The sequence below is a fragment of the Salmo salar genome, chromosome 17 (genome assembly GCF_965601325.2).
Source record: "Salmo salar chromosome 17, fSalSal1, whole genome shotgun sequence".
Taxonomy (NCBI): domain Eukaryota; kingdom Metazoa; phylum Chordata; class Actinopteri; order Salmoniformes; family Salmonidae; genus Salmo; species Salmo salar.
The window spans coordinates 74,474,119-74,486,347 of record NC_138307.1 but is presented as its reverse complement, the minus strand read 5'-3'; the positions used below and the strand labels follow the sequence as shown (position 1 = coordinate 74,486,347).

At 44.1% G+C, this 12,229-nt stretch overlaps 1 protein-coding gene across 9 annotated transcripts in view; it reads left to right on the top strand.

Moving 5' to 3' along the window:
• The first annotated feature begins 263 nt into the window (after positions 1-263).
• Positions 264-12,229, top strand: part of abcc9 (ATP-binding cassette, sub-family C (CFTR/MRP), member 9) — an 81,404-nt gene continuing 69,438 nt past the window's right edge. For 2 of the 9 annotated variants that reach the window (XM_082964107.1, XM_082964108.1), the window contains exons 1-8: positions 264-529; positions 1,294-1,351; positions 4,076-4,250; positions 9,604-9,745; positions 10,810-10,931; positions 11,158-11,324; positions 11,683-11,818; positions 11,999-12,105. In XM_082964107.1, the coding sequence (XP_082820233.1) occupies positions 4,100-4,250; positions 9,604-9,745; positions 10,810-10,931; positions 11,158-11,324; positions 11,683-11,818; positions 11,999-12,105 (825 nt within the window). In that variant the 5' untranslated portion in view covers positions 264-529; positions 1,294-1,351; positions 4,076-4,099. The remainder of the gene's footprint in view (positions 530-1,293; positions 1,352-4,075; positions 4,251-9,603; positions 9,746-10,809; positions 10,932-11,157; positions 11,325-11,682; positions 11,819-11,998; positions 12,106-12,229) is intronic. The other 7 variants (XM_045700154.2, XM_082964109.1, XM_082964106.1 and 4 more) reach the window with 5 other exon arrangements.

Genomic DNA, 12,229 nt, shown 5'->3' with positions numbered 1-12,229 from the left:
TTCAACACTGTAGCTTATATCTGCATATTATCACACTGATAATGCAACGACATAAATTAATATTTGCTGCTGTTGGTTGCTTTATGTCTGTCGGCGTAATTGGCACGTGATCCATCCATCATTTATTACCAATAAATATTTTACCTTATCGAGAACAGAACTGTCTGAAACATTTACCTACATCATTTGCGGGATAAAACACAATCGTTAAGTGATCGCTCCCGTTTTTTTTAGGTGACCTAAATAACGTGATATTGTTTTTACGCACTCCTCTGTCTGAGTGATATTTCTGCAGAAAGCCACGTCTATCCACCGTGTAGGAGTGGACGCAACAATCATACGACGCTGCTACTGATGATGCGAGCGCAGATCTAATGGAATGAATGAATTCGCTTCAGAACGGCAGCGTCCTCCATTGCATCATTTCACAAATCTCACCAGGAGAAAACCAATGACCGGACAACACAAGACATCCCACAACAGGACGCGTCTAAAAAACTGACGGAACACAGCGGAGCGGTAGATAGGGGTAAGTAATGCGGTTAGCCTACTAACTACTTACATGGTCTCAGAAAGACTAAGATTTATTTCATTTGACTCGGTCTGATGATAATATTCACACATTGTCATGTCACATGATGTGTAGCCCTTGTCATCTGTAAACCGCGCACCTCGAGATATGAAACGGTTCCAAATGATACAATGATTAGTATAGAACACGAAGTTTTTTTGCCTACAATAATTGCACATTCCTAAGGTCAATGACAAGTGCTTACTTCACATATAGGTCTGATTCATCGTTGTAACTGCTGACCGCATACAACAGTAGCCTACTGGTTCATTGCGCCTAACAATAGAATTGTAGCCTAGAGGTCAGTTGTAGACTTGCCTATCCAAGGTCCTCCCATGTCATTGTAGGAGACATGTCAAGTCCAAGTATAAACTATATGGACAATGCGTATATTTATATTCAGTCACAAAATACAGTTTGTGTGTTCATAAAAAAATATGTGAATATTTACTGAAGACTTTGCCTAAAAAATGTAACCCTCTTAAAAATATGAATCTGTTTTATAAAACCGCACCCTTACGTTGTAGCCTGCTACTGTATGTCTACCACTCCTACACATGTACCTTACCCCACCACATGGTTGGTGGTGGAACCTAGCGGCAAGGGAAGTTTGCCTCACCAGACTTGGTCAAGTTTTGAAATCCGATAGGGGGGAGCAGTATGGCCAGCTGATGCGCTAAAAGGCTAAAAATAACCACCTCCAATAAATGCTGTGTGGTTAGTGTCTCCAAAAACCAGGCGACCTGAATGAAACCGCGTCAATAAGGACACTTCTCTGAGGTAAGCTACATTGATCTCTATTATTATTCTGTTATGGCCGTGTATGCTATGTTGTGCCATGTGTTCAGCTACAGGGTCATTTAACTCATAGGAGAGGTCTGAAAACGACTCTTCTTGTGAGTGTTGTTGAGTTCTTATCAGAATAACTGTCGGAAAACTACTTTCCAGCTTCAATTGGACAACTCCTTGCATAATATGCAGTTTGTATAAAATCCCTATAGAAATATTAAACCTATGAATGTTAACATCGTTCGGCAACATTTGTTTGTTTAATTATTTCATGTGATCGGCTCCATTATTTTGAGAGCCAACAGGACTTTTATTTAGAAAGGGCAGGAATAAGATGAGCAGCTTTGGATGTCAGTAATGCTTTTCTAGAATAATCCGCAACCTTCTCTATCATCAGACTAGATCATTCCTTATCAAGGTGTACCATCATTTCATGTCTTGAACAACAGAATAAAGCAGAGGTATATTTGTGTAGTAAGATATTCCAGTTTGACTTGTGGCGCCAGTGTTGTGCCTTGAAGAATTGGTGTCGGCAGCTGAATAACAGTGCACTGCTGTTACTGTCAGTGTTGTCATCCATGTCAACAGAGGTTAGGGAGGTCTCTGTTGTCAAGGACAGGCATTAACACAAATTACATTAGAAAAAGTAAAGTCTTGGGAAATAGTATGGTGCATTCTTCCCTTTAATGATTATTGATCCATGGAAACTCTCTAAGCAATGTTTATTTTTTATTTAACCTTTATTTAACTAGGCAAGCCAGTTAAGAACAAATTATTATTTACAATGACGGCACACCAAAACGGGGGCTGGGATTAAAAAAATATATATATATAAATATATATATATACACTGCTCAAAAAAATAAAGGGAACACTTAAACAACACAATGTAACTCCAAGTCAATCACACTTCTGTGAAATCAAACTGTCCACTTAGGAAGCAACACTGATTGACAATAAATTTCACATGCTGTTGTGCAAATGGAATAGACAACAGGTGGAAATTATAGGCAATTAGCATGACACCCCCAATAAAGGAGTGGTTCTGCAGGTGGGGACCACAGACCACTTCTCAGTTCCTATGCTTCCTGGCTGATGTTTTGGTCACTTTTGAATGCTGGCGGTGCTTTCACTCTAGTGGTAGCATGAGACGGAGTCTACAACCCACACAAGTGGCTCAGGTAGTGCAGCTCATCCAGGATGGCACATCAATGCGAGCTGTGGCAAGAAGGTTTGCTGTGTCTGTCAGCGTAGTGTCCAGAGCATGGAGGCGCAACCAGGAGACAGGCCAGTACATCAGGAGATGTGGAGGAGGCCGTAAGAGGGCAACAACCCAGCAGCAGGACCGCTACCTCCACCTTTGTGCAAGGAGGAGCAGGAGAAGCACTGCCAGAGCCCTGCAAAATGACCTCCAGCAGGCCACAAATGTGCATGTGTCTGCTCAAACGGTCAGAAACAGACTCCATGAGGGTGGTATGAGGGCCCGACGTCCACAGGTGGGGGTTGTGCTTATAGCCCAACACCGTGCAGGACGTTTGGCATTTGCCAGAGAACACCAAGATTGGTAAATTCGCCACTGGCGCCCTGTGCTCTTCACAGATGAAAGCAGGTTCACACTGAGCACATGACAGACGTGACAGAGTCTGGAGACGCCGTGGAGAACGTTCTGCTGCCTGCAACATCCTCCAGCATGACCGGTTTGGCGGTGGGTCAGTCATGGTGTGGGGTGGCATTTCTTTGGGGGGCCGCACAGCCCTCCATGTGCTCGCCAGAGGTAGCCTGACTGCCATTAGGTACCGAGATGAGATCCTCAGACCCCTTGTGAGACCATATGATGGTGCGGTTGGCCCTTGGTTCCTCCTAATGCAAGACAATGCTAGACCTCATGTTGCTGGAGTGTGTCAGCAGTTCCTGCAAGAGGAAGGCATTGATGCTATGGACTGGCCCGCCCGTTCCCCAGACCTGAATCCAATTGAGCACATCTGGGACATCATGTCTCGCTCCATCCACCAACGCCACGTTGCACCACAGACTGTCCAGGAGTTGGCGGATGCTTTAGTCCAGGACTGGGAGGAGATCCCTCAGGAGACCATCCGCCACCTCATCAGGAGCATGCCCAGGCGTTGTAGGGAGGTCATACAGGCACATGGAGGCCACACACACTACTGAGCCTCATTTTGACTTGTTTTAAGGACATTACATCAAAGTTGGATCAGCCTGTAGTGTGGTTTTCCACGTTAATTTTGAGTGTGACTCCAAATCCAGACCTCCATGGGTTGATAAATTGGATTTCCATTGATTATTTTTGTGTGATTTTGTTGTCAGCACATTCAACTATGTAAAGAAAAAAGTATTTAATAAGATTATTTCTTTCATTCAGATCTAGGATGTGTTGTTTAAGTGTTCCCTTTATTTTTTTGAGCAGTATATATATATATATAAAAATAGGACAAAACACACATCAAGACAAGATGCCACAGCACTACATAAAGAGTCTCTATATTGAAAGCACCGCATCCGTTGGCTAATGTTATTTGAATCGTAAAAGCACTTTAGTCTTACTAATGTATCCTGTGTTTTTTAAAAGCTGATTCACCTTTAAAAGAGCATTACGGTTAGACCACTTTCATTGTTTACCTCTCTATTGTCCAGCCACTAGACTGGCTAGTGCTCTTGACTTGACTGACAGTTTTGGGGCTTGGATCCTCCCCCCAGGCTTCTCTGGACCAATAAGGTGGCATGGCTGGCCTGTCGTTCTGTGGCAACAATGTGACCAAGAATGCCTACAGTGTGGATACGGGGATGTTGAACAATGGCTGCTTCGTGGACGCCCTCAACCTGGTCCCTCACGTCTTCCTGCTCTTCATCACCTTCCCCATCCTCTTCATTGGTACGTGGACCATGCATAGTCCTTTACCTTCATAATGTGTGTGTGTGTGTGTGTGTGTGTGTGTATGTGTGTGTGTGTGTGTGTGTGTGTATATGTGTGTGTATGTGTGTGTGTGTGTGTGCACGTGCGTGCACGTGTGACCACTTTTAATCCTAGAGATCACACAGAACACTGATCTCTAAAGGTTTAACAGAAACAGGGACAGAATAGGACCAGAGGGGAACACAACGGGATCAGGAGACAGAATAGAGTCATAAGGGGACAGAATAGGGTCAGAAGGGGAAAAACAGGCTCAGAAGGGGACAGAAAAGGCTCAAAAGGGGAAAAACAGGCTCAGAAGGGGACAGAATAGGCTCAGAAGGGGACAGAATAGGCTGAGAAGGGGACAGAATAGCCTCAGAAGGGGACAGAATAGGCTCAGAAGGGGACAGAATAGGATCAGAAGGGGACAGAATAGGATCAGAAGGGGACAGAATAGGATCAGGAGGGGACAGAATAGGATCAGAAGGGGACAGAATAGGGTCAGAAGGGGACAGAATAGGCTCAGAAGGGGACAGAATAGGCTCAGAAGGGGACAGAAAAGGCTCAAAAGGGGAAAAACAGGCTCAGAAGGGGACAGAATAGGCTCAGAAGGGGACAGAATAGGCTGAGAAGGGGACAGAATAGCCTCAGAAGGGGACAGAATAGGCTCAGAAGGGGACAGAATAGGATCAGAAGGGGACAGAATAGGATCAGAAGGGGACAGAATAGGATCAGAAGGGGACAGAATAGGATCAGAAGGGGACAGAATAGGGTCAGAAGGGGACAGAATAGGCTCAGAAGGGGACAGAATAGGGTCAGAAGGGGACATAATAGGATCAGAAGGGGACAGAATAGGCTCAGAAGGGGACAGAATAGGGTCAGAAGGGGACAGAATAGGATCAGAAGGGGACAGAATAGGGTCAGAAGGGGACAGAATAGGATCAGAAGGGGACAGAATAGGCTCAGAAGGGGACAGAATAGGATCAGAAGGGGACAGAATAGAGTCAGAAGGGGATAGAATAGGATCAGAAGGGGACAGAATAGGGTCAGAAGGGGACAGAATAGGGTCAGAAGGGGACAGAATAGGATCAGAAGGGGACAGAATAGGCTGAGAAGGGGACAGAATAGCCTCAGAAGGGGACAGAATAGGCTCAGAAGGGGACAGAATAGGACAGAAGGGGACAGAATAGGGTCAGAAGGGGATAGAATAGGATCAGAAGGGGACAGAATAGGGTCAGAAGGGGACAGAATAGGATCAGAAGGGGACAGAATAGGGTCAGAAGGGGACAGAATAGGGTCAGAAGGGGACAGAATAGGGTCAGAAGGGGACAGAATAGGCTCAGAAGGGGACTGAATAGGGTCAGAAGAGGACACAATAGGTTGGAAGGGGACAGAATAGGTTCAGAAGGGGACAGAATAGGCTCAGAAGGGAACAGAATAGGGTCCGAAGGGGGCAGAATAGGATCAGAAGGGGACAGAATAGGGTCCGAAGGGGGCAGAATAGGATCAGAAGGGGACAGAATAGGGTCCGAAGGGGGCACAATGGAAAGGGATATAATTGCTTTAGCTCTGATGGTCTGTGTTTGTGTTTGTGTGGGTGATTATGTGGGTGTGTGTGTGACAATCCCAAAGCAACATGATTCAAGGATGCCTTTGGTAACCGTCCTTTCATCCCCCACACATGCTCACCAACAGAAAACACTATTATGTTGCTGCACTATATTCAAGCTACTGTCATCCCCCACACATGCTTCACCAGCAGAAAACAGTATTAAAATGCTGCATTATATTCAAGCTACTGTCATCCCCCACACATGCTTCACCAGCAGAAACAGTCTTAAAATGCTGCATTATATTCAAGCTACTGTCATCCCCCACACATGCTTCACCAACAGAAACAGTATTAAAATGCTGCATTATATTCAAGCTACTGTCATCCCCCACACATGCTTCACCAGCAGAAAACAGTATTAAAATGCTGCATTATATTCAAGCTACTGTCATCCCCCACACATGCTTCACCAACAGAAAGCAGTATTACAATGCTGCATTATATTCAAGCTACTGTCATCCCCCACACATGCTTCACCAGCAGAAAACAGTATTAAAATGCTGCATTATATTCAAGCTACTGTCATCCCCCACACATGCTTCACCAACAGAAAGCAGTATTAAAATGCTGCATTATATTCAAGCTACTGTCATCCCCCACACATGCTTCACCAACAGAAAGCAGTATTAAAATGCTGCATTATATTCAAGCTACTGTCATCCCCCACACATGCTTCACCAGCAGAAAACAGTATTAAAATGCTGCATTATATTCAAGCTACTGTCATCCCCCACACGTGCTTCACCAACAGAAAGCAGTATTAAAATGCTGCACTGTATACAAGCTACTTTTCATTCTTTCTGAGCTTTCAGTCTCACCGTTCAGATAAAGCCTTGAAGCAAGCATAACCCCTACTGACCACAGACTGGTTTAATCAATTCCACTGTTACAGATTCACAGTCCTGTGTAGAAGACAGGAAACTCTGTGTAAAGCCCTATGATTGATCTTGTGTCAGACATTCAGCACTGGTCTGTACGTGGGGCGGCAGGTAGCCTGGTGGTTAGTAACCGAAAAGTTGCTAGATCGATTCCCCGAGCTGACAAGGTAAAAATCTGTCATCCTGCCCCTGAACAAGGCAGTTAACCCACTGTTCCTAGGCTGTCATTGAAAATAAGGATTTGTTCTTAAATGACTTGCCTAGTTAAATAAAGGTAAAATAAATTAAAAATGTGTTCTTCATTGATCTGCTGGCTGTCAGTGTCATTTTCACCAGTCAACATAAAGCAGCTTTCCCCAGACCACAGAACAGCTGGTTCGACTCCTGGCTCTGGCCCAGACTTTATCTAACTGAGCAGGAGGACTGTGGGACTGTGGGATTGTGGTCTCTGAGTTGTTGTGGGACTGTGAGAAAACATAGTAAAACACAGTTTCTTGAAGAACAGGTCAGATGCAAAATTTGGTAACAGAATGACGGCACCAACAGCCATTATTCTGTTTCCAAACTTTGCATCTGCACTGGTGTAAAAGTGTTTTAGTAAAATGTTCAGTGGATGTTGTTAAAAGTAGTCTTTGTGCATATAAGGGTATGGTTTGTTCAACTTGGCAATCATTGTTTTTTGTTTGACATATATTTTAAAGTGAAAAATCTGACTCTCAACATCACTCTCTTATCGTGTAATTTCCCCAATCACATCAATTTGGCTAGCTAACAGCTAACTTTAGGTGGAAATGATCTCTAAATATTGTTTGATTTACTTGCCAGATGTAGTGATGAGTGTCAGACAGACAACTTCACCAGGACAACTTTAGACTCAAATATAGGCTACTAGCCGATTTCAAGCTCTTTCCAAAAGTCTTCTCTGATGAAGTAAGCTAAAAACACACGTTGTTTCATTAGCTAGTTAGCTACATGCCGAATCGATATGCTACCCTCATGTCCTGTAGCCTATCTGAAATGACATTAACTATGTTTACTAATGGTGAAAAGTATGTAGTTACTGACTGTGTAACTATAATATGGAGCTAAATGTCCACATCTAAAATGAATAGGTGATCCTATTACAACCAAATTTACTTGGTAACATGCAGTTGGCAATGGTTTTAGCAGAGTGGGGGCCTCCTGGCCCCCCAGCAGACAAACCCAACGTTCTGCACCTTAACGCAACGTTTATGGATAACCATCTATTGTTGTGTTGTTCTAGAAGGCCTACTCTGGGGAACTGACTGGGTGTGTCTGTTGCTCGTCTGCTTAATGGGAGTGGCTCTGACTAAGCAGCCCAGTCCCTGAGGAAAACATTAATTGATGCTTCCTGGTCAAATCTGTGTGTGTGTGTGTGTGTGTGTGTGTGTGTGTGTGTGTGTGTGTGTGTGTGTGTGTGTGTGTGTGTGTGTGTGTGTGTGTGTGTGTGTGTGTGTGTGTGTGTGTGTGTGTGTGTGTGTGTGTGTGTGTGTGTGTTTTATTTCTGTGTTACTGTATGTTCTGAGTGTTTGCTTTGACCATTAGTCTTAAAGGTTTACAAGCAGTTAAAGTTGACCATTAGTCTTAAAGGTTTACAAGCAGTTAAAGTTGACCATTAGTCTTAAAGGTTTACAAGCAGTTAAAGTTGACCATTAGTCTTAAAGGTTTACAAACAGTTAAAGTTGACCATTAGTCTTAAAGGTTTACAAACAGTTAAAGTTGACCATTAGTCTTAAAGGTTTACAAACAGTTAAAGTTGACCATTAGTCTTAAAGGTTTACAAACAGTTCAAGTTGACCATTAGTCTTAAAGGTTTACAAACAGTTAAAGTTGACCATTAGTCTTAAAGGTTTACAAACAGTTAAAGTTGACCATTAGTCTTAAAGGTTTACAAACAGTTAAAGTTGACCATTAGTCTTAAAGGTTTACAAACAGTTAAAGTTGACCATTAGTCTTAAAGGTTTACAAACAGTTAACGTTGACCATTGGACTTAAAGGTTTACAAACAGTTGACCATTGAGGGCACTTGCCAAAGTTGCCTGCATTATGCAAGAGTCACCCAGAACATCCATGACTTTCACTGTTTGGCAGGAAAACCTTAATAATGCAGAGTGCTTTAGAATGAACTGCTGTGTTTATCTGTTTACTTCATATGTTACTGATTACAGATTACATGACAAATAAAGTTATCATTAATGTAATCCTTTGGATTACTCCAAATGAGTAACGTCATTACTTGGATTACTTGTGGATTACGTTACTGCCCAACCCTGTGTGTTTGCATGTTCGTGCATGCGTTCTTAGGCGTGTGTGCTTATGTTCCTGCTTATCTGAGTGTGTGTGTTCTCCTAGGCTGGGGCAGTCAGAGCTCTAAGGTTCAGATCCACCATAACACCTGGCTCCACTTCCCTTCCCCTAGGCTGGGGCAGTCAGAGCTCTAAGGTTCAGATCCACCATAACACCTGGCTCCACTTCCCTTCCCCTAGGCTGGGGCAGTCAGAGCTCTAAGGTTCAGATCCACCATAACACCTGGCTCCACTTCCCTTCCCCTAGGCTGGGGCAGTCAGAGCTCTAAGGTTCAGATCCACCATAACACCTGGCTCCACTTCCCTTCCCCTAGGCTGGGGCAGTCAGAGCTCTAAGGTTCAGATCCACCATAACACCTGGCTCCACTTCCCTTCCCCTAGGCTGGGGCAGTCAGAGCTCTAAGGTTCAGATCCACCATAACACCTGGCTCCACTTCCCTTCCCCTAGGCTGGGGCAGTCAGAGCTCTAAGGTTCAGATCCACCATAACACCTGGCTCCACTTCCCTTCCCCTAGGCTGGGGCAGTCAGAGCTCTAAGGTTCAGATCCACCATAACACCTGGCTCCACTTCCCTGGACACAACCTGCGCTGGATCCTCACATTTACTCTGCTGTTTGTCCACGTCTGTGAGATCGCCGAGGGGATCGTCTCCAACAAGTAAGAACCCCCCTAAAACTACTTCCTGTTACCAAAGAGGTAGTCTACTGTGGAAAACGTAACATTAGTAGCTGGCCAGAAGCCAGTGTTCACATGAGATTTTGTTATGGGTTGCTGAGATGACAGAAGAAGCGTTATTCCTTTCTGTCATTGTTGTATCCTAAAACGAATGGCTCCCAAGTTTCTGATGCAGTGAACTATTGAATTTCCTTGCTTCCCTCTAGTCCAATGTTTATAGAAAAATGAAACCACTGTCCCTCAAAATAACCCCATTCTCCAGTTTACCCAGACTGCAACCAATAAGATCCTCCAAAATGCTGCAGTAACACAAGCTATGATCGGAGACATTTATTGGTTGTGTTATTGACTGTATGTTTGTTTACTCCATGTGTAACTCTGTGTTGTTGTGTGTCGAACTGCTTTGCTTTATCTTGGCCAGGTCGCAGTTGCAAATGAGAACTTGTTCTCAACTTGCCTACCCGGTTAAATAAAGGTGAAATAAAATGTTAAAAATAAACATCATCTGATGCATCACAAACCCTGCATCAAACCCTGTTGATTGCACAACATGCTTATTTAGTGGCTGAAGCCAGCAGCTTCCTTCCATGAACAGTTTCAGTGTCACCCAAAATTTGATAAAAATATATTGATTTTTTTTTGGGGGGGAACAAAATTTTTAAGAGTACAGATTATTGTATGGTACAGTATACAAACGTTTTTGAGAAGGATCATTTGAAAAATACAATTGTGTGGAGTAAATGTATTTATTGGTTTCTTTTCATTTGAAAAGAAGGTTATTTGTTGATGTAAAAATGGAAATGTACTGATTTTAAGCTTGTGTCATTAGATCTGGGGTGGGGTTGTGATAAATTATTGCGAAAAATGGGGTCCCCAGAAATTCTGGCGAAAAAGATTGCGTCCCCGCTGAACAAGTTTGAATGCCACAGGGTTAACTGTATGAGACTGAATACAATGCCAACCTATAAACCAGAGATACGCTATGCATACCAAAGTGACTTTGTTTCTTTGAATATTGATGCAATCTCCTGTCTCTATCCTTTCAGACAGATGGACACCAATCACCTCCACCTCTTTATGCCAGCGTTTATGGGTTTCATAGCAGCCACTACATCTGTGGTGTACTACCACAACATAGAAACCTCCAACTTCCCCAAACTACTGCTGGGTGAGTCAAAATGATACCATCAGTGCATTCATTACTCCAAATGAACAGTTAGTGTTTGAGCAGCGCTGAATTAGCCTCCCTTTGCTGCAGTAGTTTAGAGGTTATGGCAGATGGCCCAAACACAGTTAGCTACACATGAACCGTTCTGCTGTACATAATAAAGTATACTTGTAATACATCTCTGGGAAAAGTAGTGCACGGGGTGATCAACCTCCTCCTTCCTCAGCTCTGTTTATCTACTGGGTTCTGGCGTTCATCACCAAGTCCATCAAGCTGTGGAAGTTTGCAGAGTACGGTGTTGGAGTGCTGCACCTGAGGTTCTGTATCACAGCCCTGCTGGTCGTTCTGTACGGACTCCTCATGGCTGTAGAGATCAACGTCATCAGGGTCAGGGTGAGTTAGAACACTGGTGGGCTGACTGCTTCCTGGGTCAGGGGTCATAGAGGTTCTATATGAAGAGAAGAAGGAAGAGGAGGATGTGATGTGGTGTACTGATGTGATCTGATAGCAGATGCATGGTCTTTATTTCAGCCCCTGTTGGCTTTTTACTTTTTTTACCTGGTGTGTGTGTGTGTGTGTGTGTGTGTGTGTGTGTGTGTGTGTGTGTGTGTGTGTGTGTGTGTGTGTGTGTGTGTGTGTGTGTGTGTGTGTGTGTGTGTGTGTGTGTGTGTGTGTGTGTGTGTGTGTGTGTCTCCCTCTGTCTTTGTGTATGTGTGACCATCTCTGTCTGTGTGTCCTGGTGTCCGTGCAGAGGTACGTGTTCTTCGCCAACCCCCAGAAGGTAAAGCCTCCAGAGGACCTTCAGGACCTGGGCGTGAGGTTCCTCCAGCCCTTCGTCAACCTCCTCTCCAAGGCCACATACTGGTGGATGAACCCCCTGATTATAGGTTTGTTTCCTAGGTTCCTTCCTTCCAGGAGTTTTCCTGGCCACTGTGCTTCCACATCTGCAATGATTGCTCTTTGGGATTTAGGCTGGGTATCTGTAAAGTACTTTGTGACAGCTGCTGATGTAAAAAGGACGTTGATTGATGTACAATTATTTTGATGGACTGATGGCTTGATCACAGGAGCCCATAAAAGACCCATTGAGCTGAAGAAGATAGGCAAGCTCCCCATCGCCATGAGAGCCCTCACCAACTACCTGAAGCTCAAAGACGCCTACGAGGATCAGAGGGTGAGTGGAGGAGGGAGTGACAGAGTTTCATATTCTGCTTCTGACAGGGACATACCATTCAATGGATCCCCAGTGCAGTGACATACCATTCAATGGATCCCCAGTGCAGTGACATATCATTCAA